The 24,534-nt window shown below is 48.4% G+C and overlaps 1 protein-coding gene across 6 annotated transcripts in view; it reads right to left on the reverse strand.

The window, feature by feature from the left end:
- Positions 1 to 443: 443 nt before the first annotated feature.
- Positions 444 to 24,534, reverse strand: part of MED12 (mediator complex subunit 12) — a 56,256-nt gene continuing 32,165 nt past the window's right edge. For 4 of the 6 annotated variants that reach the window (XM_079962619.1, XM_079962616.1, XM_079962618.1 and 1 more), the window contains 19 exons: positions 24,351 to 24,505; positions 22,960 to 23,139; positions 20,228 to 20,299; positions 19,632 to 19,786; positions 19,302 to 19,463; positions 19,085 to 19,196; positions 18,402 to 18,491; positions 17,959 to 18,068; positions 17,428 to 17,563; positions 16,332 to 16,493; positions 15,385 to 15,759; positions 14,570 to 14,720; positions 10,814 to 11,022; positions 10,152 to 10,232; positions 8,937 to 9,151; positions 7,665 to 7,821; positions 2,024 to 2,164; positions 1,825 to 1,906; positions 444 to 864 (listed from right to left, as the gene is read on the reverse strand). In XM_079962619.1, coding sequence (XP_079818745.1) covers positions 821 to 864; positions 1,825 to 1,906; positions 2,024 to 2,164; positions 7,665 to 7,821; positions 8,937 to 9,151; positions 10,152 to 10,232; positions 10,814 to 11,022; positions 14,570 to 14,720; positions 15,385 to 15,759; positions 16,332 to 16,493; positions 17,428 to 17,563; positions 17,959 to 18,068; positions 18,402 to 18,491; positions 19,085 to 19,196; positions 19,302 to 19,463; positions 19,632 to 19,786; positions 20,228 to 20,299; positions 22,960 to 23,139; positions 24,351 to 24,505 — 2,789 coding nt within the window. In that variant the 3' untranslated portion in view covers positions 444 to 820. The remainder of the gene's footprint in view (positions 865 to 1,824; positions 1,907 to 2,023; positions 2,165 to 7,664; positions 7,822 to 8,936; positions 9,152 to 10,151; positions 10,233 to 10,813; positions 11,023 to 14,569; positions 14,721 to 15,384; positions 15,760 to 16,331; positions 16,494 to 17,427; positions 17,564 to 17,958; positions 18,069 to 18,401; positions 18,492 to 19,084; positions 19,197 to 19,301; positions 19,464 to 19,631; positions 19,787 to 20,227; positions 20,300 to 22,959; positions 23,140 to 24,350; positions 24,506 to 24,534) is intronic. The other 2 variants (XM_079962617.1, XM_079962615.1) reach the window with 1 other exon arrangement.

Consider the following 24,534-nt stretch of genomic DNA (forward strand, 5'->3'; position numbering starts at 1 on the left):
GAACCATGTATGCCACCTTGAGCTCCTTAGAGGAAAAGGTGGGATATACAAACAAACAAACGAACAAACAAAACAAAACAAACTGCTTTAAACAAAACAAATGATGACATTTGCTACCCACGTCCGACTGCCTCAAAAAGAATGTCAGAAGTTCCCTTTAAGTGCAAAGTTAATTCTCAAACCTGCATCAAGTTATGCAAATGTGTAAGCATGCCTTTCGTTTGTGTAATTAAAAGTTGCGGCAGGCTGCCTCTGCATGTCTGGAGCAGATTGAGGACGGGGGAGGGCGTGTAACACCAAAATGCCGCTTCAGCCCCCGCTGAGGCATTGTGGCGCCAGCCGCCTTTTCGGTTTGCTGGCAGATATCCAGGCGCTGAGGAAAGGCAGGAGGGAGATGCCTCAGAGCCTTGCCCACCCACTACGGACACACGACGCGCATCGCCTTCTGGAAAGTACGCTCTCTGTATTTGTTTCAGAACATCTGTGATACAGGGTTTCATCCGGTATAAATAAAGTAGAAAATCTTACAATTCATTTTCGTCATTATTTTAACAAAAATACCAAAAAACTTATTAAACCTGAAATTAAAGGCGGGGAGACTCTAGCAATCACACGGGATTCCAAATCACTGGTAGAAAGGGGAGATCAAAAACACTCGTTCGGCATTATTAACCTTCTCTCTGCCCCGGGTGGCAAGGTGCTGCCGCTGCTGCAGAGCAGGCACCCCAGAGGGCGGTGGGGTGGGGGGCAAGCCGTTGGTGGCCCCAAGCAGACAGAGCCCCCCTCAAGTCCACTGCGAGGTCTCTCTCTTTGCTGGGCCTCAGTACCGTACAAAGGGGTTGCTGTTCTGCTGGGTCTGCGTATCTGTTTGGACCAAAACACAAGAGTTAGAATCTATGGAGGCGAGGAATCACCAGTTTCTCTGAGGCATGAGCTCCACATCCTCCTCCTCCCAGGGGTCTGTGTGTGTGTGTGTGTGTGTGTGTGATGCACCCTCACCCACAGCTCTCAATGCTCCAGTCAAGCTGAAGCAGCAGCTCTCACCTCCCTCCCTGGAATGCATGGTTCTTCCCCGGCACATGGGCATGCGCGAAAGTGTGAAACCGTTCCACAGCCCACAATACGGAGCTCTCGAGAAAGGAATCTTGGGCTGCCCTCCTCTCTGCCACCCCGCCCCCCACCTCGCCCTGCAGAAACCTCTTTTTGCAAAAGCCATATGTATTCAGTAGGTCAGATCACAGCTGCTTAGCATGCTTCCCTTGCTCAACCCTCACAAGCTAGGGGAAGGTCTCTTTCACACAGGGAAACAAGGGCAGCTCCCTCCTGGGAGCCTGGACTGAAACCAGCCTTGCAAAAAGCTGCAAGCTAGATGAAGGACAGGGGAGGGGGTGAGAAAAACAACCCTCCACCAAGAGACTCTTTCCAAGCTGGGGCTTGACACTCTTACGTCTGGGGACTCTTAGCTCCCTGCTGCGTTCAAAGCCTATCTTGTTCTCATGTGCCATTGGGGCCATGCATGGCTGCTGCTGCTCACTTGGGGAAGAGAAGCAAGGCAGGGGCGGCTGACTAGGGACACAGAGGGAGAAGAGGGGCCTTGCTGGAGGGTATTTGTGTAAGAGGTCACATTTCCTATGATCTTTGAAGAGAGGGCTTTCACTGTCTCCTGCACTTTCTTCTCTACAGAGCATCTTGAGCGCCACTTTGCTGTTGGCCAGGAGGACCCTGCTGTACTCTCATGCCTCATTCGCCTTCCCTGCATTCTCCACTAGTGTGGAGGAGGGGGCTGTGCCCAGGGGACTGGGGGAGAAGGGACCTGGGCCTTACTGGAAAGCTGTTGCTGGAGCTGCCGAACCAAAGCTGCTGTCTGCTGCTGCTGCTGAGTCTGCTGGAGGCCTTGCCGCTGGAACTGCACAGAAAGGAGACAAGCAGAGAGGGAGTGAGAGAAAGAACAGATGTTAGAGGCTGGGTGGGAAAGAGGGAGAGGCAGCTGTCCTGGGGAGCTGAAGGGGCAGGGCATACTCACCAGAGGCTGCTGAGGAGGGATCCCCAGACCGGGAGGCTGCCCTTGGGCCTGGGCCTGGGGGACGGTGGGGACCTGGGGCTGCTGCTGGGACTGCTGAGGTGGGGGCTGCGGTTGCTGCTGCTGTGGCTGCTGCTGCTGCTGCTGCAGGGGAGGAGGAAGAAAGGGAAAGAAGTACAGCATGTTAACAAGGCTGGAAACATCATATTGACTGTGTTCCTTCTTCCACAGGGGCAGTGGCTGCCTCTGAATACCAGCTGCCGGAAGTGGAGAGGCTGGATGCTGCACCCAAGTCCTGCTTTTGGGTCTTCCCATCGTAATCTGTTTGGTCCCTGTGAGAACAGGATGCTTGGCTAGGTGGGCCTCTGCCCTGATCCAGAAGAGCTTTTTTTCATGGTCCAATGTTTTGCACAGCAAGGTAGGAGATGTGTTTCGTTCTCATAATCTGGGGGAACCTATTGCCTTCCAGCCCCAAACAGCAAGGCCAGTAGCCCTAGATGAGGGGAACTTTTTTTTTTTTTAAATAAAATTTTTATTAGATTTTCACATTTTACACACACACACAAAACAAAAACAAAAACAAAACATGTATAATTTCATATTCTTACTTTCTTTACCCCCTTTCCCTGACTTCCCCCCACCCCCTCTTCATACATCCCAATTTCAATAATTAATTCAGCAAGTTCTTATCTCCCATCTTTAACATATTATTGTTATTTTGGAACTTAGCTCTTTTTACTTATCCACATTTAACTTATCCAATTCTATTATAAACATTAAGTCCTTTTTCTAAGGTCGACCTAATTTCCCTTCCAAGAATTTCTCCCTTCATATATTAATTAGTTATATGTCATAATGGCCAAATACAAAAATCATAAAATTTTGAAATTCTATTCTCCCCTCCCTCCCTACCCCGGTTTCCATCCCTTCCCAAGCAGATGTCCCCAAAAACAGTTCCTAGCCCGGATTCCTCACATCCGAGGCCTTCAAGTCTCTGTCAGTCTCTCTCTGCCGATTTTGTTGATAACCCTTTTTGTTGGTCCTCAGGTCTCGAAGGAGTTCTGTCACATTCACATCAAATTTTCTTCCATCCAAAATACTTAAAAGCAGTTGCTGCAAAAGGTCAGCTGATCTCCCATATTCAAAGAGGAAGTCCCAATCATATTTCTTTATTCTTTTAAATTCCAGTATTCCAGGGACTCCAGGGACTTCTTCCTTCATCTTTCTCATCTTTCGCAGATTTGTAGTCCAAAGATCTTCTTCTTTATTTCCTGACAATATAGGCTTCTGATTGGTATTTTCCTGTAATTTTTTCACTCCTTCTTTCCTCTCCACCAATTCCAAAAACGCCTCTTCTGGTTCAGCTGCAGATTCCTTATCAGTCAAATCCTTTATGCATTCAGCAGAGTTGTTTGTTTTAGGGTTCAAGGTCATAAGTTCTTTATTCATAGCCGTACTCTGCTCTTGCAGGATTCCCACGAGAAAAAACATTTTTTCTATCTCTGCCAGTAATTTTCCCTCTGCAGCCATTGTAATGTCTCTAGTTCCCCCTAGGGGGATTCCAATTACTTGATAGTCCTTTTTCCAACAGTCCGTTACTTGTTGTTTATAGCTACGTTGTTTCCAACCACCTCAATTCAAATGCAACACTTTTAATTCAGAGAGTCATTAAATAACAAAGTTCTTAACTTTAGCCGCCCGTTTGACAGCTCCTTTGACAGCTGTCAAACTCCTTATTCTTTTTCCTCCGGCTCACACACAGGACGCTCCCGGGTTCGGGGGGGGGGGGTTTACACAAAAACTTCCAAAATTCCTCACTTTCTCTCCAGCACAAGACTTCTTCTGTCAAATTCTTGGAAGTATCTTTTATCTGACACCAAAAACAGTACTCTCCACCTTAGTTCTCCGATCCTTGCTTTAGATCGTTTGTAGGTAGGGGGGGTGCGGACTTCCCTTTAGCACATCCCCCGGTTGTACCGAATTCAAAGGTATAAATTTTAAAGTCCAGATTCCATTCTACTCACGGGTTGTTCTTTTTCCAGTCCGAATTTTGGGGAAAAAGTCAGCGCTCTCCGGCCATGGCTGCGCGGCTTCGCTCCACTGAAGTAGCGGTCTACTCACAGCACCACGCCACTCCCCGTACCCTCTCCGTAGCCTTTAAAAAGGCTCTTCGTGGGTCGGGGAAGGCGCTTAAAGGTGCCCGCCGAGTCACCAAGTCCGCAGGCTTCCGCGCCTGCGGTTTCTAAGGGTCCCCGCGTCGCCGGCGCGGTAAGACCCGTCTTCAGCAGAGCCGATTCCCTCCGGAGCTCGGAGGGAATCCGCCATTAGCCGATCGCGCTAACCCGGAAGTCAGATGAGGGGAACTTTTGTTCCCATACCATCTGTGAAGGCTACAGATTCTCCACCCCTGTTCTAATGCATGGACACAGAATGTTCTCAGCTAGGCTGGGAGCAGTGAAGGGACCAGCACAGGTGTCTGCAACAAGGCTTAGCCAAAAGTCATCCATCCTTCCACTAGTGGCGATGTCCGCTAGCATAGGTGTCTTTGAAGAGAAATTTTAAAAACCCACACGGATGTTTGGCTCATCCACGGTTGCTTTCCACAGAAGCTTAATGGAGCCTCCAGATGCAAAAGCATTGTACCAGAGGTGCAGGACAAACAGCAGAGGATGGCTCTTCCACTGCCATCTGGCTGGCTGGTTACGGATGATCTGCCAAGGCTGTTCTCAGGTTTCACTGAAGACCTATTACTTCCCAACCCGCCACCCCATCCTCTCACCTCGTCTGCAGCACAACCCTTGGGGAGCTCCGAGGAAGATGTCTGGGAGGAAGGAAGGTAAGGCGAGCTGAGTTGCCCACGCATCATATATTTACTGCACATTTAAAGCACATGCACACCAAGAATCCTTGGAACTGTAGTTTGCCCTTCACAGAGATATAATGCCCAGCACTCTTAACGAAGTACAGCTCCCATGAAGTACAGCTCACCGTTACTTTTTATAACGGTATTAGAAGTTCTTTTGAATTCGATTAGACAAAATAAGGAAATAAAGGGTGTGACAATCGGTCAGAACGAATATAAGATCAAAGCGTTCGCGGATGACTTGGTAATAATGATTGAAGAACCAACAAGTACGGTAAAAGAAGTTTTGGAGGAAATGGAACAGTTTGGAAGTGTGGCAGGTTTTAAACTAAACAAGAAAAAAACAAAAATGATTGTGAAGAATATGGATCAAGATCAAATAGAAGTAATGCAACAACAAACACAAATAGAGGTGGTTAAAAAGGTGAAATACCTGGGTATATGGATAACTCCCAAAAATATAGATTTATATAAAAATAACTATGAACCAGTTTGGAAGGAAATAAAAAAGGACCTAGAGGTGTGGGGAAAACTGAAATTGTCACTCTGGGGAAGGATCTCTACAATAAAATGAATGTGCTTCCAAAGATATTATTTTTATTCCAGACTATCCCTATAATTAAGGGGAGTAAGATTTTTAAAGAGTGGCAAAGAGCGATTTCAAGATACATCTGGCAGGGCAAAAAGCCGAGAATTCAATTTAAATTGCTAACAGATATAAAGGAAAGAGGAGGCTTTGCCCTGCCAGATTTGAAACTGTATTATGAGGCATCATGTCTTTGCTGGGTGAAAGAGTGGATTAAACTAGAGAATAACGAATTGTTGGAACTAGAGGGGTTCGACAATAGATTTGGATGGCATGCCTATTTATGGCATGAGAAAAGGAGAGTCCATAAAGGCTTTGAGAACCACATCTTCCGGGGTCCTTTAATTGAGGTATGGGACAGGTATAAAAACCTATTAGAACCTAGAACACCACGTTGGTTATCACCTCTAGAAGTCATGAGTGTAAGGAGAACTAATATGAGAAGTAAATGGATAACATATGGTCAATTGTTATTTAAAGAAGGAGGAAAGTGGAAAATAAAACCGTATGAGCAGGTACAAGAACATGTATATGATTGGATGCACTACTTCCAAACAAATGAGATGTTTAAGAAAGATGGCAAAGAACGAGGTTTTACGGATAAGGAATCGAAATTTCAAAGTGAGGTTATAGATAATGATGGTAAAAATTTATCTAAAATGTATAGGCTGTTGTTAGACTGGAATTTGGAAGATGAAGAAGTTAAGTCGGTGATGATTAGCTGGGCCAGGGATGTGGGTCATAATATACAATTTGAGGACTGGGAGAAACTATGGAAGGAGGGTCTAAAATTCACTGCTTGTATGACGTTAAAAGAAAATATAATGAAGATGTTCTATAGATGGTATATGACACCGGTAAAACTGGCAAAAATGTACAAGACATGCAATAGGTGTTGGAAATGTAGGGATAAAGAGGGTACTTTCTACCACATGTGGTGGGAATGTAAAAAGTGAAAGACTTCTGGGAGAAAATATACAATGAGTTAAAGAAGATCTTAAAATACACATTTATAAAGAAGCCAGAAGTCTTTTTGTTGGGAATAGTAGGAAATGAGATAAAAAGGAAAGACTGCAAATTCTTTCGATATGCAATCACAGCCGCAAGAGTGTTACTGGCCCAGAAATGGAAACAGCAAGAAATACCGACCGTGGAAGAGTGGAGAATGAAATTGTTGGATTACGCAGAGTTAGATAAATTGACAGGGAAGATTAGATACTTAAGAGACCAAAAGTTCATCGAGGACTGGGGGAAATTTGTGGAATATCTGGAATATTTAAGTGAAGGACAGATGACGCTTAAGGGATTTAAAGAAGCACTGTAAAAAAGCAAGAAATATTGTCTAAAGGGAATAGGAAAAAAGAGATAAATAATGTCAATATAAATTTGAGAAATGTGTAATTAAAATTATGACTATGGATGATTTACGGAACAGCTGAGGGAAGTCCAAAAGAGAAATAAGTTATGAAAACGATGTGAAATTAATGTATTTTGTTTTGTTTTGTTTGCTGATGTTGATTAATAAAAATTATATGCAAAAAAAAAAAGGAATACAAAAAGGGAGGTGTGAGGAGGTCGCGGAAATAAGTGAATGCAAGATAAGACACTGAAACTATTTGATGTGTTTTAAATTGTTTGTTTGTTTGTTTGTTTTGTTAGTTTAAATGTGTTGGTGTTGTGTAGTGTTTTTGTGTTGTATTGTATTGTTTTTATTTTTTGTAGTGTTTAAATTGTTAATAAATATTATTTTAAAAAAAAAAAGATTCACAAAATGTTTAGCGGTATGCATAGCCCTGTGTTCCACCAGAAAAAAAGCAATGACTGTGCCTATGATTTCAGATTAAAACTGCAAGTTTTATTCTCTTTTTAATGTTCTGTTGAAAGCTGCCCAGAGTGGCTGGGGAAACCCAGCCAGATGGGCGGGGTAGAAATGATAAATTATTGTTGTTGTTGTTGTGCCCATAACTTAGGTTTAAGGTGCCATTTAGTTCCTAGCTTTCATATCTCAGTTTCTAACACTGAAACAGATGCTTCACCACTGATTTATAGTAAATAAATCAAAATACTAAAATGGCACACCCAATGGCTGGTGGGGCATCTGAAAGGAAGAACTGAGCAGGAAAAAAGAGAGGGAGCCAAGTTGGGCAAGAGGAACACGCAACGCAGGTTGGTGGCAGCTCTGTCCTAATGCTTACCCTCAGCATCTGCTGCTGCTGCTGCTGCTGCCGCAGGTACTGCTGCTGCTGGTCTGGCAGGAGCTGGCTAGGTCGGATCCCTGATGGGACGCCCTGAGCACTCATGTGGTTTAACCCGCTTATCATGGCGGCTTGCTGCATTGACTGATGAGGAAACCTGCAACCAGAAAAAGGGAAGGAGAACGTGGCAGTGTGCCTTGTAGCAACCAAAAGGAAAGGATGCCCCAGTTGGTTTGGAAAGAACTCGATGCGGCTCTTGGTGGTTAGCGGCACTATAAGCGCCAACAGAAATCTCTTCCGGAGGGCAGACCAGATCCTCACTTCCTCCACCTCCTTCTCCTGCTAGGCCAAGTGTGGGGAACCTCAGGCTCTCTGACATTACTCATTGACTGCTCCCACCACCTCTGGCCACTTGGCCATGCTTGCTTTTGGGAGTTGCAGCTGCAGAACATCTGGAGGGCCAAAGGTTCCCCACATCTGCCCTACCCCATTTTGGCAGGCAGGTGGAGCCTGACCTCATCACACACACATCATTTTATTTGTACACCACCTTTCCATGGTTGAAACTAGGGCTGGGCAATATCTGGTTATCAACATCATGATATATCACCAGCTAAGCATTGTGATATACTGATAGATCACCAATGTCTGAAATAAGGATGGAGCTATGTAGAGGCTGGCTTCACGGTTTTTCTTGCATCGTGATTTTTGCATGGCACACGCGTACACACACACATCATGATTTGCAATATAATGCCAGGTAAAAAATTATGAAACCGATATCATGATATGGGCTTCAAACAGGTTCTGGAGGATATATCGATATATTGCCCAGCCCTAGTTGAAACCAAGCTCAAGGCGGCTCACGTAATTGTGAATGTAACAAAAATAGTCAGAAACAATAAATAAAATGCATAAAAAATGTGCTGTGACACCAGGTGGCAGCTTCAAAGGGGTTTGCTTTCAGCAAGGATCAGCTGATCTCAGCAGGGCTCACTGTCGGCAAGCCCTGCTTGGAAAGGAATAGCCAGGAGCTCACATTAACCTCTCCACTGTTTGGCTGTTCTTTCCAAGTGTCCTTACCTACCATTGCACATGGCATCAGGTATGGCCGGAGGAAGAAACAGCCCCATGCCAGCTCTAATTAGACCAACAAGTTGGGGGTTCCCCACCCATGCTTCATTGCCTTTGATGAATGGTTCAAAATTCAGCCAAGCAGTCCCTCACCCACCACCCCTGCTTGTAGACCTGGTGCCTGGTCCCAGGAAGTACCTTTGGGCCGCGTTCAGGGCGTGTCCGTAGCCAGGTGCCTGCTGGTGGACATAGCCGCTGGGTCTCTGCATCGGCCTGACGGGGTCGACAAAGGCAGGGTTGGATCCAGGGTGCGTGTTTTGATAGGTCTGGCTGGAGTAGGTGGGGGGCACCATGGCGCTCGACTGAGAGGGGTGAGGCTGGAGGCCAACATGGGAGACGTAGGGGGTGTAGCCCTGCAAGGAACAAAGTTGCGCGCTTTGTTAAAATCAGAGGGGCTGGGCTACTTCATGAGGAAGGACAGGACCTAAACTAAACAAATAAACAAGATGGCTGACGGAAACAGGAGACAAGAAAGAGTTGTTTGCCAGCTATTATGATATAAAGTCCTCAACCCCCTTTAGAATCAGTTTACTTGAAAGGTCACCTTCACTCACAAATGCCCACTCAACTGTTTCGATCAGCAGAACTGTCAGCTCTACAAGTGCCACATAATGTTCGTTCTGCACTTGTAAAAAAACTAGTCTTTTAGTGTGGGAGCTCTTACACTCTGAAACTCCTTGCCCATTGACACCACGCAGGCCCCTTCGCTGTGTTCCTTTCTGTGCCTGCTAGAAATTTGTTGCTTAGGCAATCTTAACCAGACCTGTAAAGCTGACCTATATTTTAATCTGCAGCTTTAGCTTGCAATGTAAACTTATAACAACAATTTTGGTTTTTTAGCAGACAATCTCAATGTACACTTTATACCCTTTGCAAAGCGCTTGGACGTTTTGTTTACAGTTTAAGTGGTACACAGATTTTGTTGAATAACAACAGAGTGATATCTAAAAAGGTGTGGTGTCGTGTTTGAAATCTGCCGGATGAGGGGCTGTGGGATTTGCCCACTATGTCAGCAGAGCACTAGAGATGATGACCTCCTGACAGATACGCTGGCAGAGCATACCATCAGGAGAACTGTTCTGCCATCAAAGGCATTAGGGCAAAATAGGGGTGGGATGCGAGAGGCACAGAGGTGGGCATCGTGAACTTACTATTTCCATTTCCTATCTCCTTGCCTCCCCCAACCTGATCCCTCCTTTGTCTCCCTTTCCTTTCCATGGTTCTGAAGTAATCCCATTCCTACAGATGCTCAAAGTGCATCAAGCAAAAGGTTCCGGGCGAGAGTGAGTCCCAGGTGGGAACTGTGGTGCAGACCCCACGCACAGGCCCAGCACCTGCCCAGCCCCATCTTACCTGTGATGGCTGCACAGATCCATAGGCCGGGGCAGGAGCCATCTGGCGCACGGGTGGTTGCCCCAACATTCCTTGGCTCTGCTGGAAAAGCAGCAGAGAGGTGTGGCTAGCAAAGGTGGCCCCAGGGAACCCCCCGCAAGGCAGGGAAGGAAAAGCCCGTAGCCTGCTTTGGGTGGAGGCTGTGGGGTGCGGCAGCGTGCCAGAATTTTGGGGAAAGCGGGCCTGAAACTCTGTCGAAGGCCTCTGCCAGCTGCACTCAAACAACCAGGCTTGAATCAAGTTATGTATTTGAGATAAAGACAGCCTGAAGAAGTAGAGATGGCCACAAATTCTGCCAGCTTGGGAAGTAAGTTAAGAATAATTCATGGAGGTTAAGGCTATTGGTGGCCAACTACTAAACATTTCAGCTGTGTACTTCCACCAGCGGTATACCTGCAAATGGCACTCCTTCCTGGATGCAAGGACCCACCCCACACCCAACCTGGACTGTAGGATCACCGAGGCACCAACACTTAAGCCCTGATGCTTTGGTCTAAATGGCAGAGCTAGCTGAAAGGAAGGGGAGAGTGCAAGGAGTGGAACACAGTGTTCTTGATCCCTCTCCCTGTCACTCTAGTTCATGGGCTGGGGGTGGGTAGGGTGGCTGAGGGCAGGATCCTTACCAGCTTGGCTTGCAGCTGCTGCCGAAGGAGCTGCCCCTGAGGACCAGGCGGCTGCTGCTGTCTGTAGATGGATGACTTGTAGGAAGGGTCGATTCCCATCATGCCCCCCATGCTCGTGGGCAAGACTCCAGTGTAGGGAGGGCGGCTTGGAACCCGTGTTCCCATTGGCATGCGCATCGGCCGGTAAGAGGTATCTAACCGTGGTCCACCTGAAGCGAGGGAGGAAAATGGATAACGTTACGGACATGACCACCCCCCTCCTGGACCTGGGTTCTCACAAGGCATAGAGGGAGACGTTGATGAGGTTCAGGGTGCCACCCGCCAAGGGAGGATGCTTCCTTTTCGCTGTTCGAGCTAGAGCATGCAGCCTTAGCCCCCACACCCAGATCTTGGAAGGAAAAGCCACACGGACTTCTCCTCAACTCTGCAGATGAAGAATGCAATGATGACCAAGATGATCAAGGGTATGGAAACCAAGCCTTATGAGGAATGGTTGAGGTAGTTGGGAAGTTTTAGGCTGGGAAAGAAGAGACTGAGAGGTCATCTGCAAATACCATATTTTTCGCCCTATAGGACTCACTTTTCCCCTCCCAAAATGAAGGGGAAATGTGCCTGCACCCCAAAGCCTGGGGCGCGCTGAGCTCAGCGCCCCCAGGCTTCGGGCTTCGGGCGGCTCTCCGCAAGCCGTGAGAGAGCTGTGTGAAGTTGCGCAGCTCTCCCACCTCTTGCGGAGAGCTGCCTGCACCCAGAAGCCTGGGGCGCGCTGAGCTCAGCGCCCCCAGGCTTCGGGCTTTGTGTGGCTCTCCGCAAGCTGTGGGAGAGCTGCGCGAAGTTGCGCAGCTCTCCCACGGCTTGCGGATAGCAGCGTGTTCTGGGGGCTGGGGTCGGGGGAAGCTCGGGCTTCCCCCACCCCAGCCCTGCACCTGGGGGGGAAATAATTTTTTTTTCTTTATTTCCCCCCAAGAAAACTAGGTGTGCCCTATGGGCCGGTGAGCCCTATGGGGTGAAAAATACAGTACTTAAATGACTGTCCCATGTGACAGAGGGAGCAAGCTTGTTTTCTTCTGTTCTGAAGGGTAAGACCTGAACCAATGGCCCTTAGATGTTTTTAAGCAGAGGATAAGATTGCCGGAAGAAATATCAACAACCTCAGATATTCAGATGACACAACCTTGATGGCAGAAAGTGAGGAGGAATTAAAGAACCTTTTAATGAGGGTGAAAGAGGAGAGCGCAAAGTATGGTCTGAAGCTCAACATAAAAAAAAGATGATCATGGCCACTGGGCCCATCACCTCCTGGCAAATAGAAGGGGAAGAAATGGAGGCAGTGAGAGAGAGATTTTACTTTTTTGGGCTCCATGATCACTGCAGATGGTGACAGCAGCCACGAAATTAAAAGACACCTGCTTCTTGGGAGAAAAGCAATGATAAACCTAGACAGCATCTTAAAAAGCAGAGACATCACCTTGCCAACAAAAGTCCATATAGTAAAAGCTATGGTTTTCCTAGTAGTGATGTATGGAAGTGAGAGCTGGACCATCAAGAAGGCTGATTGTTGAAGAATTGATGCTTTTGAATTATGGTGTTGGAGGAGACTCTTGAGAGTCCCATGGACTGCAAGAAGATCCAACCTATCCATTCTGAAGGAAATCAGCCCTGAGTGCTCATTGGAAGGACAGATCCTGAAGCTGAGGCTCCAATACTTTGGCCACCTCATGAGAAGAGAAAACTCCTGGGAAAAGACCCTGATGTTGGGAAAGATGGAGGGCACAAGGAGAAGGGGACGACAGAGTACGAGATGGTTGGACAGTGTTCTTGAAACTATGAACATGAGTTTGACCAAACTCCGGGAGGCAGTGGAAGACAGGAGTACCTGGCGTGCTCTGGTCCATGGGGTCACGAAGAGTCGGACACAACTAAACGACTAAACAACAATAACAGATGGCTATCTAGCTAGGGATGCTTTAGTTGGGATTCCTGCACTGTAGGAGGTTGGACTAGATGATCCACGGGGTCCCTTCCAACTCTACAGTTCTAATGTGTACATCCCACAATTCCCAGAAGGTGAGGCTGACTGTGGAAGAAGACTCACTTGCCCTAATAAGCCGGCAGGTGTCTCCTACCTCTTGCTGTGGCAGCATCTCTCTTTGCTGCCTATTTAAGAAAGCCCAGACAGACCAGACTCACTGGGAGCTCTCCAAGGTGCTGATCTGTTTTACCTAATCTGTAGAGCTCTCTGATTATTCTTGATGCGGCTGCACCTACTGAAACACTGTGGCAGGTGTAGCTTTCAGCCAAGGGCCGCATTCCCTTCTGGGCAACTTTCCAAGGACCACATGGGATTGGTGGGTGGGGTCAGAGGCAAAAGTGGATGGAGCACAGTTAGGCCAGTTCCCTCCCACTTTCCCTTTCTATCCTCCATCCTGGCAAGCAAGATCAAAGTTCAAGGTGGTTTGAGCCCTCCCAGGGACTGCTGTGGGCATGATGCCTGCATTGCAGGGGTGGACTAGAGCACCCTTGGCATTCCTTCCAACTCCACAGTTCTTTGATTCTAAGATTCTGTGACTCAGCTCAGGCAGGCAAAAACACTTGTGGTGCAAAGGTGCACCAGTAATGAATGCTGCTTGGGGAGATTTCAGAGGAGCTGATAAAGACACATTTAGGGCTGCATTCAACTCCTGAGCTGGAGGTTCCTGGCCTCTCTTCTGCTGGATGTGTGAAGTACATGACGGTGACTATTCCAATTCGTTGCTAACTGCTGAGTGTCCCCTGAAGAAAAAATCCTGGACCCTTGCAAAGGTTTATTTCTCACGCACAGCTTAGCTAGATGCCAAAATGCAGAGTCTCAGAATCTGGCACAGATTTTAATCTCATTATTCCACAAAAATTTGCTGTTAACCCTCAAAGCTTGTACTCGGAAGGCAACAGGCAAACCACTTCCACCACTTCCCAAATTCTGCCCTGACCTTGTGGTTTGGATTGTTTGAAAACTTTTTTAAGCTCTGCAGGATTCGGAAGAATGCCTGCTTGGGAGGAGGGGTTGGAACTCTGGGTTTGTAGGCAAGAACTTGGGTCCAATCTGCTGCTCAGCCTCCATTAAACTTGCTGGTTGGCCCTTTGGGACAAGCCACCCAGTATTGGCTTCATGTGGGTGCTAAAGTGATCACGCCCCCCCCCCCGAAAAAGACCCAAAGCCAACAGCAATGGAAGTACTGAAAATGCTAGTGAAATAATAAACGGCAATTAAAAGGGTTGTGAATAGCACAGCAGGCAGCAGGAGTGAAAAAACCAGACCAGCACTCTGGGGACTGGAAGCCACAAAATACACACTTATATGGGTGTGTCAGTGTATGCATGCCTGTCTGCACTTTACACATTGTGGGTGGTATTCAACAATGTTCAACTTTGAAACATACCCATTGAAATTAATGAACCAAAGTTAGACTTCAGTGTGTCTGCCCTGCTTTGGAGTAGCATTAAATGCCACCCAAGGAGCATGCACATTCCTGCAAGGCTACATCGCCCAAACTGTGTGAATCTATCAAGTATTCCCAAAGGCACCAGTGTTTGGAACACAAAAGTCACAACTGCAGCATGTACAATATGGGTCCAGATTTAAAACCCAACAGTTCTACGTATCCTGGGCTCCCCATCAGGCTCTGTGCCACCAAAGAACAGGTGCAGAATACCTCCCCTTCCAAGGCAGGATCTGGAATGGGCTGGAGCCCCCCACCCCACTCACAAGTCTTGGCTCACCTGCTGGCAGAGGCTGGTTCTGGGCATAGAGGCCCATTGGAGACTGCCCATAGGCCAGCCGTGACATGGGGTTCCCCGTCTGATGGTGTAGGAGGTCAGTGGGCATGCCACTTCCATAGGAGACCCCTCGGCCTGTGCTCATCATGTAGTCCTGCAGGGGGAAAGGCTGTGAAAAAGCAACACACACAGCAGGGCAAGCCAAGATTGGCAACAACAGAGAAAAGAGCAAGAGAGAGTGTAGCACGCTGCTGGGGAACACTTCTTTTGCCCCACTGGGCGGCGGGGGGTGGGGGGAACTCTGAGAAACTGGGAGCTTGCTTTCCTAAGATACCACCCCATCCAATAACAGCAATGACAGCAGTAGCAACAACAACAACGTTATTAGTAGCATTTGTAATTAGTAAGAATATAATATTAGCAATTAATAGTAGTAGCAATAGCAGTAGCAGGAGTGGTACTAATGAGCCACCCTTCACCAGTAGGTTCCAGGGGAGCCTACAAAATTTTATAATTATTATTAGCAGTAGCACTACCACTAGTTATCTGCCCTTCACCAGCAAGTCCCAGAACAACACACACAAATGTACTACTCAGCATTGAAACCTGTTTAAAAACATCACAGTTGCAGGAATAGGTTGGCTGTATATATCAGGTGCATATATACTGCATAAACTATATAACAACCTGGGTGGCCACTGTCAGAACGGGATGCTGTTGGGCCCCCTGTGGCCTGATCCAGCAGCCAGGCTCATATTCAGTTCTTAAGTGGCTGAGAACTGCTTGGCACCCCAGGAAAAACTGCAACGCCCTCTTACCTCGTTCTTGTTGGCGGGTGGGGGCCTCTTCTTCGTCTTGGTCTTCTTTTTGGGCTCAGTGGCAGAGTTGGTAGGATTCGCACTGGTTTTCTCCACCTTGGTCGGCTCAACAGCCTTCTTCTCCGGCTCCAGGGCGACTGGCGTGGGGGGCTCCTCCTCTTCGGGAGGCAGTGGCAGGGGCTCCAGGTAGTAGCTCCGGGGCTTCGGCTTTAAGTGCGTGTGGTACAGCAGCAGCCTCTGCTGCTCCTCGAAGCGGGACACCTTGCGGTCCACCCGTACCGTCCCGAACCAGCCCCAGGAGAGTGGGGCAGAGTGCTTCACACCTTCAAAGAGGTCCCAGGGGGAGATTTTCTGCTTGGTGGACACCTGCAGGCCCTGGGGAGGGAGGGAAAGGTAGAAAATGGAAAGCCAGCCAACAGCAGCAGGAACTCATCCTCCTTGGTCCAGGTTCACAGGGCCAGAGGAGAGATGCTACCTTCTCCTTGCTCTCACAAAGCATTGGAAAGTGACTCCTTTACCTGTGCATACAATCATCAGCACAGATACCTGCGACACCCTCTTGCAGCTGCTGTCCATTTCATCTTTTTAAAATATATATATATATATATATTTAAACTCATTCCTTATCAGTAACAGGATCCCCAGGTGGGGTACAAAATAAAACACATTAGACCAAACATAGTACAACAATTTCAGAGAGGAATTGGGTGGTAGTGGGAAACAACACAGAGGTTGCCCAAGAAATAAATTATAATACCTGAATATGCAGGTTTGTATTGACTAGGCACCAAAACGAAAACAGCATGCTGTGCTTGCAAGGGGAGGGCACTCCACCAATGAAGCTGTGGGTGGGGCAACGCACACACCCTCACAGCCCTTTCCCACACCACCCTACACACTGAGAAGATGCAGCCACTCCAGGGCTGGTGGTCAGGGAAGCTACTTGCCTCCTTCTTGAAAATAGAGTCAAAGCCAGCGATCTTGTTGCCTTTGGTGTCAATGAGGGAGCCCTGAGGCTCACAGGTGATCACGTCCCGAGTCTGCTTGGGCAGGGGCAGCAGCTGCCGCACCTTCTCCAGGCTGTCAGACTGGCGGTCGCCCAGCTCCTTCTGCAGAGAAAGGAAGCCACAGAGAGGGCTGTTGAGAGGCCTGGCCTGCAGGAGCTCCTCCTGGAGCCCCTTTGCACTTCGGTCATCCCTGCTACACGTAAAAATCATCACATCCCACTACACTATGGCTTGGGCCAAAATGCTACTTACTCTGTAAGATGGGACTGTCTGCCTGCCTTTCCGAGGAAAGTGGTGGGGTGCATGGCCCTGAAGCCGAAACTAAGCTGTGCAAAAATAAGCATGCAAGCTTGCTCTGCATCATGTCATTGGGGAGATTCCCTTGGTTTACATCATACAAACAAAGAATGAGGAACTTTTTCTCCCCTCCTGGAGAACATGCTAGTGGTGGGCAGGGTCAGAGGTGGAACAATGAGGTAAACATGAAAGTAAAGGACCCCTGGACGGTTAAGTCCAGTCAAAGGCGACTATGGGGTTGTGGTGCTCATCTCGCTTTCAGGCCAAGGGAGCCGGTGTTTGTCTACAGGCAGTTTTCCTGGTCATGTGGCCAGCAGGACTAAACTGCTTCTGGCGCAACAGGACACCATGACGGAAATCAGAGCGCAAGGAAATGCTGTTTGCCTTCCTGCCGCAGCGGTACCTATTTATCTACTTGCACTGGTGTGCTAGGTTGGCAGGAGCTGGGACAGAGCAACAGTTCACCTGTTCACCTTCTGATCAGCAAGCCAAAGAGGTTCGGTGGTTTAGACCACAGCGCCACCCAATGAGTGCAGTTTCTATATTTGTACACTCGACCAGGTCCTATGAATGAATATCTCTCTCTCTGCAAGAGGTATTATCATAGTTCAAGCACGTCTTCCAGCCAGGCAAAAGCACCCAATGGGTGTGTGAAGCAGGCCAGTAGGGGTTGTGGCAGGGTAGAGCCCCAAGAGCCGGAGGGAAGGGGCACAGAATTCCAAGGTGGGCTCCTACTTACTCGGAGTTTCTTGACCAGGTTCATGTAGGCCCGCTTATTTTCCTCCATGCTGCCCTGTGAGATGCTGGACATATCTGCCGCAAGTGTACCATTGATAAGCACACTCAGCATGTCCAGCACTGTGGTGAAGAGCTCGCTGCCGGGTTAGAGCAAGAGAAAGGGGAGAAGGTCACAGGAGGAAATGGAACTGCAGCCGCTGTTGTCCCAGTCCAACCTGCATTTCTAAGCGGCAGGGAACACCGCTGTGGTCACCCATGCCAAAACAACCACCACCTTGGGTGCCCTCCTGACGTTAAGACCCAAGGGCAAGGATGCCTCCAAGGGCCGGGAACCTGCATTCCTTAGGCGCATCCCTTCTTCCCAGGCCCTGCTGAAATGACGGGATGATTTGGCACACACACCTCAGCTCCTCCACTGTCATCCAGTGGCATGAGGGATGAACTCAACAAGGTTCAGGCTGAGCCTGCTGCCTTTCCTAACTCAGAACAGTTGATGGGGGAAGTGTGTGTGCATGCGCACCAAAGCACTCACTTATTAGACTGCATGTCAACAGTGCCACTGCTGATGATATCCAAGAGGAGCACAGCCCATTCTGTGGTCTGCTGGGTGCTGCGCTGCACCGTGTCAAACATGCCCCCCACCTAAGAACGAGAAGAAGAGGCTGCGTTGGCCCGAAGGAAGCACACTTGGAGGATGGCACAATGAGCACAACACCTATGGGGAACCCTGATGGAGAGGGAAGGAGAGGACAAGCACCAAGTGTCCCCACCACGCTGGCACAGTCAAGCCGCATTAACTAGAACAGACTCTCCCTAGTTTGTGCAAGGCAGAGGAACAAAGGTGAGTCAGGAGAAAAAGGTTGGGTCCAATCCTCAGGCTTATGGTCCTGCCAGCTGGAGACATTCCTTGTTCTTTTTTTCTGGCAGCACCTTGGAAGCCAGGGGAACTTGTGCCCCACCTCCCCTGGCACTTACCAGATTGAGCCTCAGCTTCAGCGCCTCGTGCATCAGCTGCTTCGCTTTGCAGTCATCCTGGTACTGATCTTCTCGCCAGTTGGTCACAATCTAGGTGGGCAGAGAGGAGACTTGCATCTGGCTAAAGGCCAAGCATTGAGTGTCCAGCCCCACAGCCCCAGAAGCTCAGAGCAATGCCACCCTTAACATGCTCCTGTGACTCAATGCATGAAGAACAAAACAGGTGCTCAGGCCTTCATATGAGGCAAGAAAATAGCTCCAGGGATGACCGAAGTAGCCTCCCTCTTTTTCTCCCTCTCTCCCACAACCACAGCCATTGAACATGCCCTGGGGATTTTGCAGGAAGGGCTTCTGGGGCAGTAAATTCCAGGTTCAATCCGTGGCATCTCTAGGTAGAGCAGGCAATGTCCCCTGCTTGAAACCCTCAAGAGTCACTGCCAGTCAGTGTTGATTGACCAATGGTATAACTTGGTATAAGGCAGCTTCCTATGTCCCTGGAAACCTGGAGAAATGCCGCCAGTCAGTGCGGACAACACTAAGTTAGACAGACCAATGGTGCATGTTCTCTGGAGCCCCTTAGCTTTAACACTCAAGCCACCACCTGTGCTCTTCCCAAGAATCATAGTGGGAGTTGCGGAAAGGGTCCCTTTGCACTTCTGATGTGGCCACAGCAAAGATCTTACCTGCTGAACTTGGCTGTACAAGGAAGTGAGGAGGCCCTCGCGCTGCTCATCCTGGCCTTTCAGGCAGGTCAAGACCAGGGACAGAAAAGGCTGCTGGCTCAGCAGGGACATGCTGCAGGTGCACCATGGTGTGAAGAAAGAAAGAGAGAAGGGTTGAGTAATGGCTCCTAAGACAGCCTCCCCAAACCCAGCCTCCTTCTCCTTTGGGCCCCCTCACCTCTTCTGCTTCTGGCGGTCCCGTTCCTTGCGGGATGAGGAGCCCAAGTGCTGCCCTTTCTCCAGCTCGTCTCCTGCAGCCTTCAAGACGTAGCCTTGCACAGAAGTTGGGAGCTTGGCAATGAGAGGGGCCACCAGCCACACACCTGATCTCTCCAAGGAGCTGGGGAAGGCAGGCAAGAAGAGTTGTGGTAAGCCTCTCCTTATTATTTCCTGCAAGCTCCCTCATTTCCTGCAAATTTCTTTTTTTCCTTACAAACTTCCTTGTTGTTTTGCAGGAGTCCCTTCCCACCACTGCCCTGTTCTCCTGTGCCTTTTTGCAGACACTCACCTGAGGATGGGCTTGGCTTTGGTGCTTGCTGGCACAAAGCTTGTGGAGCTGCAAAGGCTGACGATGCCGTTGCTGGCCGAGTTGGTCTCAGCTGACTGCTGGAACACTTCGATGGTGGCCTTGGCAATGTTCTCCAGGAGGGAGTTCATTTCCTGCTGCAGAGAGGTGAAGCGGAGCTTTTGAGCAGCCAACTTCCTCATTTGCTCCAAAGAAGTCCCCGTGCCAAAAAGTCTGTTGCCACTTGTTCACTCTCCAACTCCCTGCCTCAGGCACCCACCCCTTCTGAGCACCCATTGCAATCACATCTTATGCTGGGGAAGAGCCAAAGCTCCGTGGGAGAGCATCTGCTTTGCATGCAGAAGGTCCCAAGTTTGATTCCAAGCATCTTCAGACAGGACTGGGACTCCCTGCCTGAAACCCTGGAGAGTTGCTGCCAGTCAAAATAGATAATTACAGCACAAGAAGGACCAAGGGTCTGAATTCAGTATAAGGCAGCTTTCTGTGTTAATATGTTGCTGCACACAAACATGAGGAGAGTGGCCCTTGAATACCCCATCATTCCTATGCTATCCCCAAATGTGGCACTGGATGCTTACGTTGTTTGCTGTCTGCTTGATCATGAGCTGCAGCTCAAGCAACGACTGTCGCATTGTCCACTGGTCCAGGTTCTGGAACAAAAACAGACATGCTGCCCATCACCCACCTGCTTGCTGTGGCAGTAAAACTCACTTGCATCTCTACCCCTCCTCTACTTTCCCAGTGCAAGACTGAATTTTTTGGCACCCTTTGCTGTTCCAGAATGAATGAATGAATGAATAAATAAATAAATTATTATTTATACCCTGCCCATCTGGCTGGGTTTCCCCAGCCACTCTGGGCGGCTTCCAATCGAATATTAAAAACACACACACACAAAAAAAAATTCCTTCCAGTAGCACCTTAAAGACCAACTAAGTTAGTACTTGGTATGAGCTTTCGTGTGCATGCACACTTCTTCAGATACACTGAAACAGAAGTCACCAGACCCTTCTATATAGTGAGAAGGTGGGGAGGGGTATTACTCAGAAGGGTGGTAGGATTGGGTGATTGGCAGATAGCTGTGATGAGCCTGTTGACGACTCTTAACGACTGCAATAGGTCTTACAGGGCTCATAGACACCACCTTATACCGTAAACCAACTGACCGACAAACATATCTACATGCCTCTAGCTACCATCCCAAACATACCAAACAGTCCATTGTATATAGCCAGGCACTACGTTACAGTCGCATCTGCTCCAATTCTACAGACAGAGACTCTCACCTAAGAGATCTACAGCAAACCTTTTTGGAACTAAAATACCCAGCAGATGAAGTTAGACAACAGATCAACAGAGCCAGACTGATACCCAGAGAGAACTTGCTGCAAGACAGACCCAAAAAAGAAAATAACAGAACACCTCTAGTCATCACATACAGCTCCCAAGTTAAAACAGTACAACGCATCATCAGAGATCTACAACCTCTCCTGGACAATGACAGTTCTCTTTCTCAAGCTCTGGGAGGAAGACCTTTCATTGCCTACAGACAGCCACCCAGTCTTAAACAACTCCTAACCCACAATAATACTACAACCAGACTTAACACGGACACTGGCACCAGAGCCTGCAATAAACCCAGATGCCAACTTTGCTGCCACATACACCCGGACAACACCATTACTGGCCCCAACAACATCACACATACCATCTCGGGACTATTTAATTGCTCATCATCTAACATTGTGTATGGCATCAAATGCCAACAGTGTCCTTCAGCTCTCTATATTGGACAAACAGGCCAAACCTTACGCCAAAGAATAAACGGACATAAATCCGACATCAGGAACCACAAGACAGAGAAACCAGTAGGAGAACACTTCAATCTCCCAGGACATTCTATACAAGATCTCAAAGTAGCTGTTCTATTACAAAGGAATTTCAGAAATAGACTGGAAAGAGAAGCTGCTGAATTGCAACTTATTACCAAACTTAAAACCATGGAGAGACCTGGTCTGAACAAAGACATTGGATTCTTATCTCATTATACATGACAAAGCCATTTTTCACCTTCTCACCCCTTGCTTTTTCCTGTAAGACCTATTGCAGTCGTTAAGAGTCGTCAACAGGCTCATCACAGCTATCTGCCAATCACCCAATCCCACCACCCTTCTGAGTAATACCCCTCCCCACCTTCTCACTATATAGAAGGGTCTGGTGACTTCTGTTTCAGTGTATCTGAAGAAGTGTGCATGCACACGAAAGCTCATACCAAGTACTAACTTAGTTTGTCTTTAAGGTGCTACTGGAAGGAATTTTTTTATTTTGTTTTGACTATGGCAGACCAACACGGCTACCTATCTGTAATTAAAAACACAATACAGCATTAAACATTAAAAACTTCCCTAAACAGGGCTGCCTTCAGATGTCTTTTAAAATTAGGATAGTTGCTTATTTCCTTGACATCTGATGGAAGGGCATTCCACAGGGCAGGTGCCACTACTGAGAAGGCCCACTGCCTGGTTCTATGTAACCTCACTTCTCACAGTGAGGGAACCACCAAAGGCCCTTGGAGGTGGATCTCCGTGTCTGGGCTGATCAATGGGGTTGGAGACGCTCCTTCAGGTATACAGGACCAAGGCCGTGTAGGACTTTAAAGGTCAGCACCTACACTTTGAATTGTGCTCGGAAACGTACTGGGAGTCAATGCAGGTCTCTCAGGACCAGAGTTATATGGTCCCAGCGGCCACTCCCAGTCACCAGTCTAACTGCCGCATTCTGGATTAATTGCAGTTTCTGAGTCACCTTCAAAGGTAGCCCCATGTTTATTTATTTTTCCAGCTGTCCCATAGCCTTCTTTTACACACCCCAAAATGCATCTTCCTTACAAACCTATGAACAGGGCCAGGGGCTGGGAGAAATTAATTCTGTGCTGATGCAGGCTGATTCTTAAGTGACCAACCTCAATTGTAGAAGCTAAGCAAAAGTGAATCTATTTAATTATTTTGCACCTTGCTTGCACTAGATTTTTAGGAAGAAGAAAAAAAGAAGTCTCATCTTCCAACCACAGAATATCCTCTTGCTAGCATTTCCCATGTATGCAATTAAACATTCTTGCATACTAAGGGTCTAGAAAGATTTAACAAAAATAAAAGTGAGAGTCTGCTGAATTTAGCAGTGAATTGTAAAAAGCAAGGCTCTCACTGGAGCTCACACTGCCACGACCTTCAATCACAATGCAGGCTTGCCCTGCAGCCCACTGGGAAGTCCATGTTTAGCAATGCCCCAAGGAAATTGTAGCTGCTTGCACCTGTAAGATGCGCTTGATCCTCTGCCGCTGGGGATTCTCGCCCTCCTCGTTGTCGAGCAGCCGGTGCGGGTAACAGATCAGCTGCATCAGCCTTTGGGCCTGGGTGCTGCTCAGGACAGGATCCTGCAGGTCATTGCTGTCTTCACACAAGGATTTCAAGCACCGCTCACCCACCCACTCCTGCAGGTGGAAGAGAGCATACAGGGGTGACAGTGCCCCACTCAGCCTGGGAGGCCTTGCCTCTGGAACCCACCATCTGAAAAGGTTGGTGCCTCTTCACCACACCACTTTTGCTGGTCTGCACTGGCTGCTGCTCCATGCACACAGCCCTGGCATCTAGACACCCAAGCTTCTTGGAGAAGTTTGTATGCCAAGCATGTTACCAAAGTCACATGGCACAAGGCAAAGAGCAGCCTCTGGCCAGCTGAGTCACAGCTGGACTGCTGCAGAGTGAGCCAAGGCTCCCACACTGGGCCCTTTCTCTTGCACTGTAGAGGAGACACTCCCTAGAAGAGGTGCTTACTAAAGTCTAAAACTGCAGGGCAGGGAAGGAGAAAGGACAGTCTAAGTCTTTGGGAGTTTGAAGTTCACAATACAGTGGCACCTCTGGTTACGAACTTAATTTGTTCTGGAGGTCCGTTCTTAAGCTGAAACCATTCTTATCCTGAGGCGCACTTTTGCTAATGGGGCCTCCCGCTGCATGCGTGCCTCTGGTGCACGATTTCTGTTCACATCCTGGGGCAAAGTTCGCAACCAAGAGCAGCTACATTCTAGTTAGCGGAGCTCATAACCTGAAGCGTTCATAACCAGAAGCGTTCGTAATCAGAGGTACCACTGTAGCGTAATGAAAAGAACAGGACCTTGGATAGCTCCAAGGGCACCTGCTAAGGGAAGCTATTGTAAACATTGTCTCTGCAGGGGGCTGATGTCTAAGGGTCGGCTGACCAGACCTGGAGTGTCCCCCAAGAGCTGCTGACTGCTTGGTTAAAATCATCATCCTCATCATCGTTAGAGGGCCTTCACCTTATTTTGCAGCCTCTGGCTTCTGTGGAAATCCTCTGAATTTGAGGACAGTGGTAGGGCTCTGTCCATGAGGGCCACAAAGGAAGTGGCAGGGGCAATTCCTAACCCACTGGATGTAGACTGAACATTACCTTGTCTGATTTCTCCGCCAAGGTCTCCAGATTGTGGGTCTCAATAAGAAGAGTCCCCTGGTCCATTCATATTCTGGAACTCAACCATGTCCCCAGAGTTTTCTAAGGCTTGTCAATGAACCCATGGGGACCTCACACAACAAGCCAGAACTCTGGCTGAAACCTGTCCACCAACCGCGTCTCTGTGGAACAGGAGGCAGGAGCAACAGAAGGGCAAACGAAACCCACTATGCTCACCTGCTGACAGATGCTCCTCAGGACGTACTTGGCATAAACGTCCAGGCTGGCTGTCTCTATGGAGACCATCCGGCTTGCAGGCTTCTTGTCATCTTCCACAAGATCATCCACCCCGGCCGGATGGGAAAAGCCAGAGCCCTTCAGTTCGGCATCCCCTGCAACCAGGAGCAAGGGTCACCCAGGG

Source organism: Podarcis cretensis, assembly GCF_951804945.1.
Source record: "Podarcis cretensis genome assembly, chromosome: Z".
Classification (NCBI taxonomy): domain Eukaryota; kingdom Metazoa; phylum Chordata; class Lepidosauria; order Squamata; family Lacertidae; genus Podarcis; species Podarcis cretensis.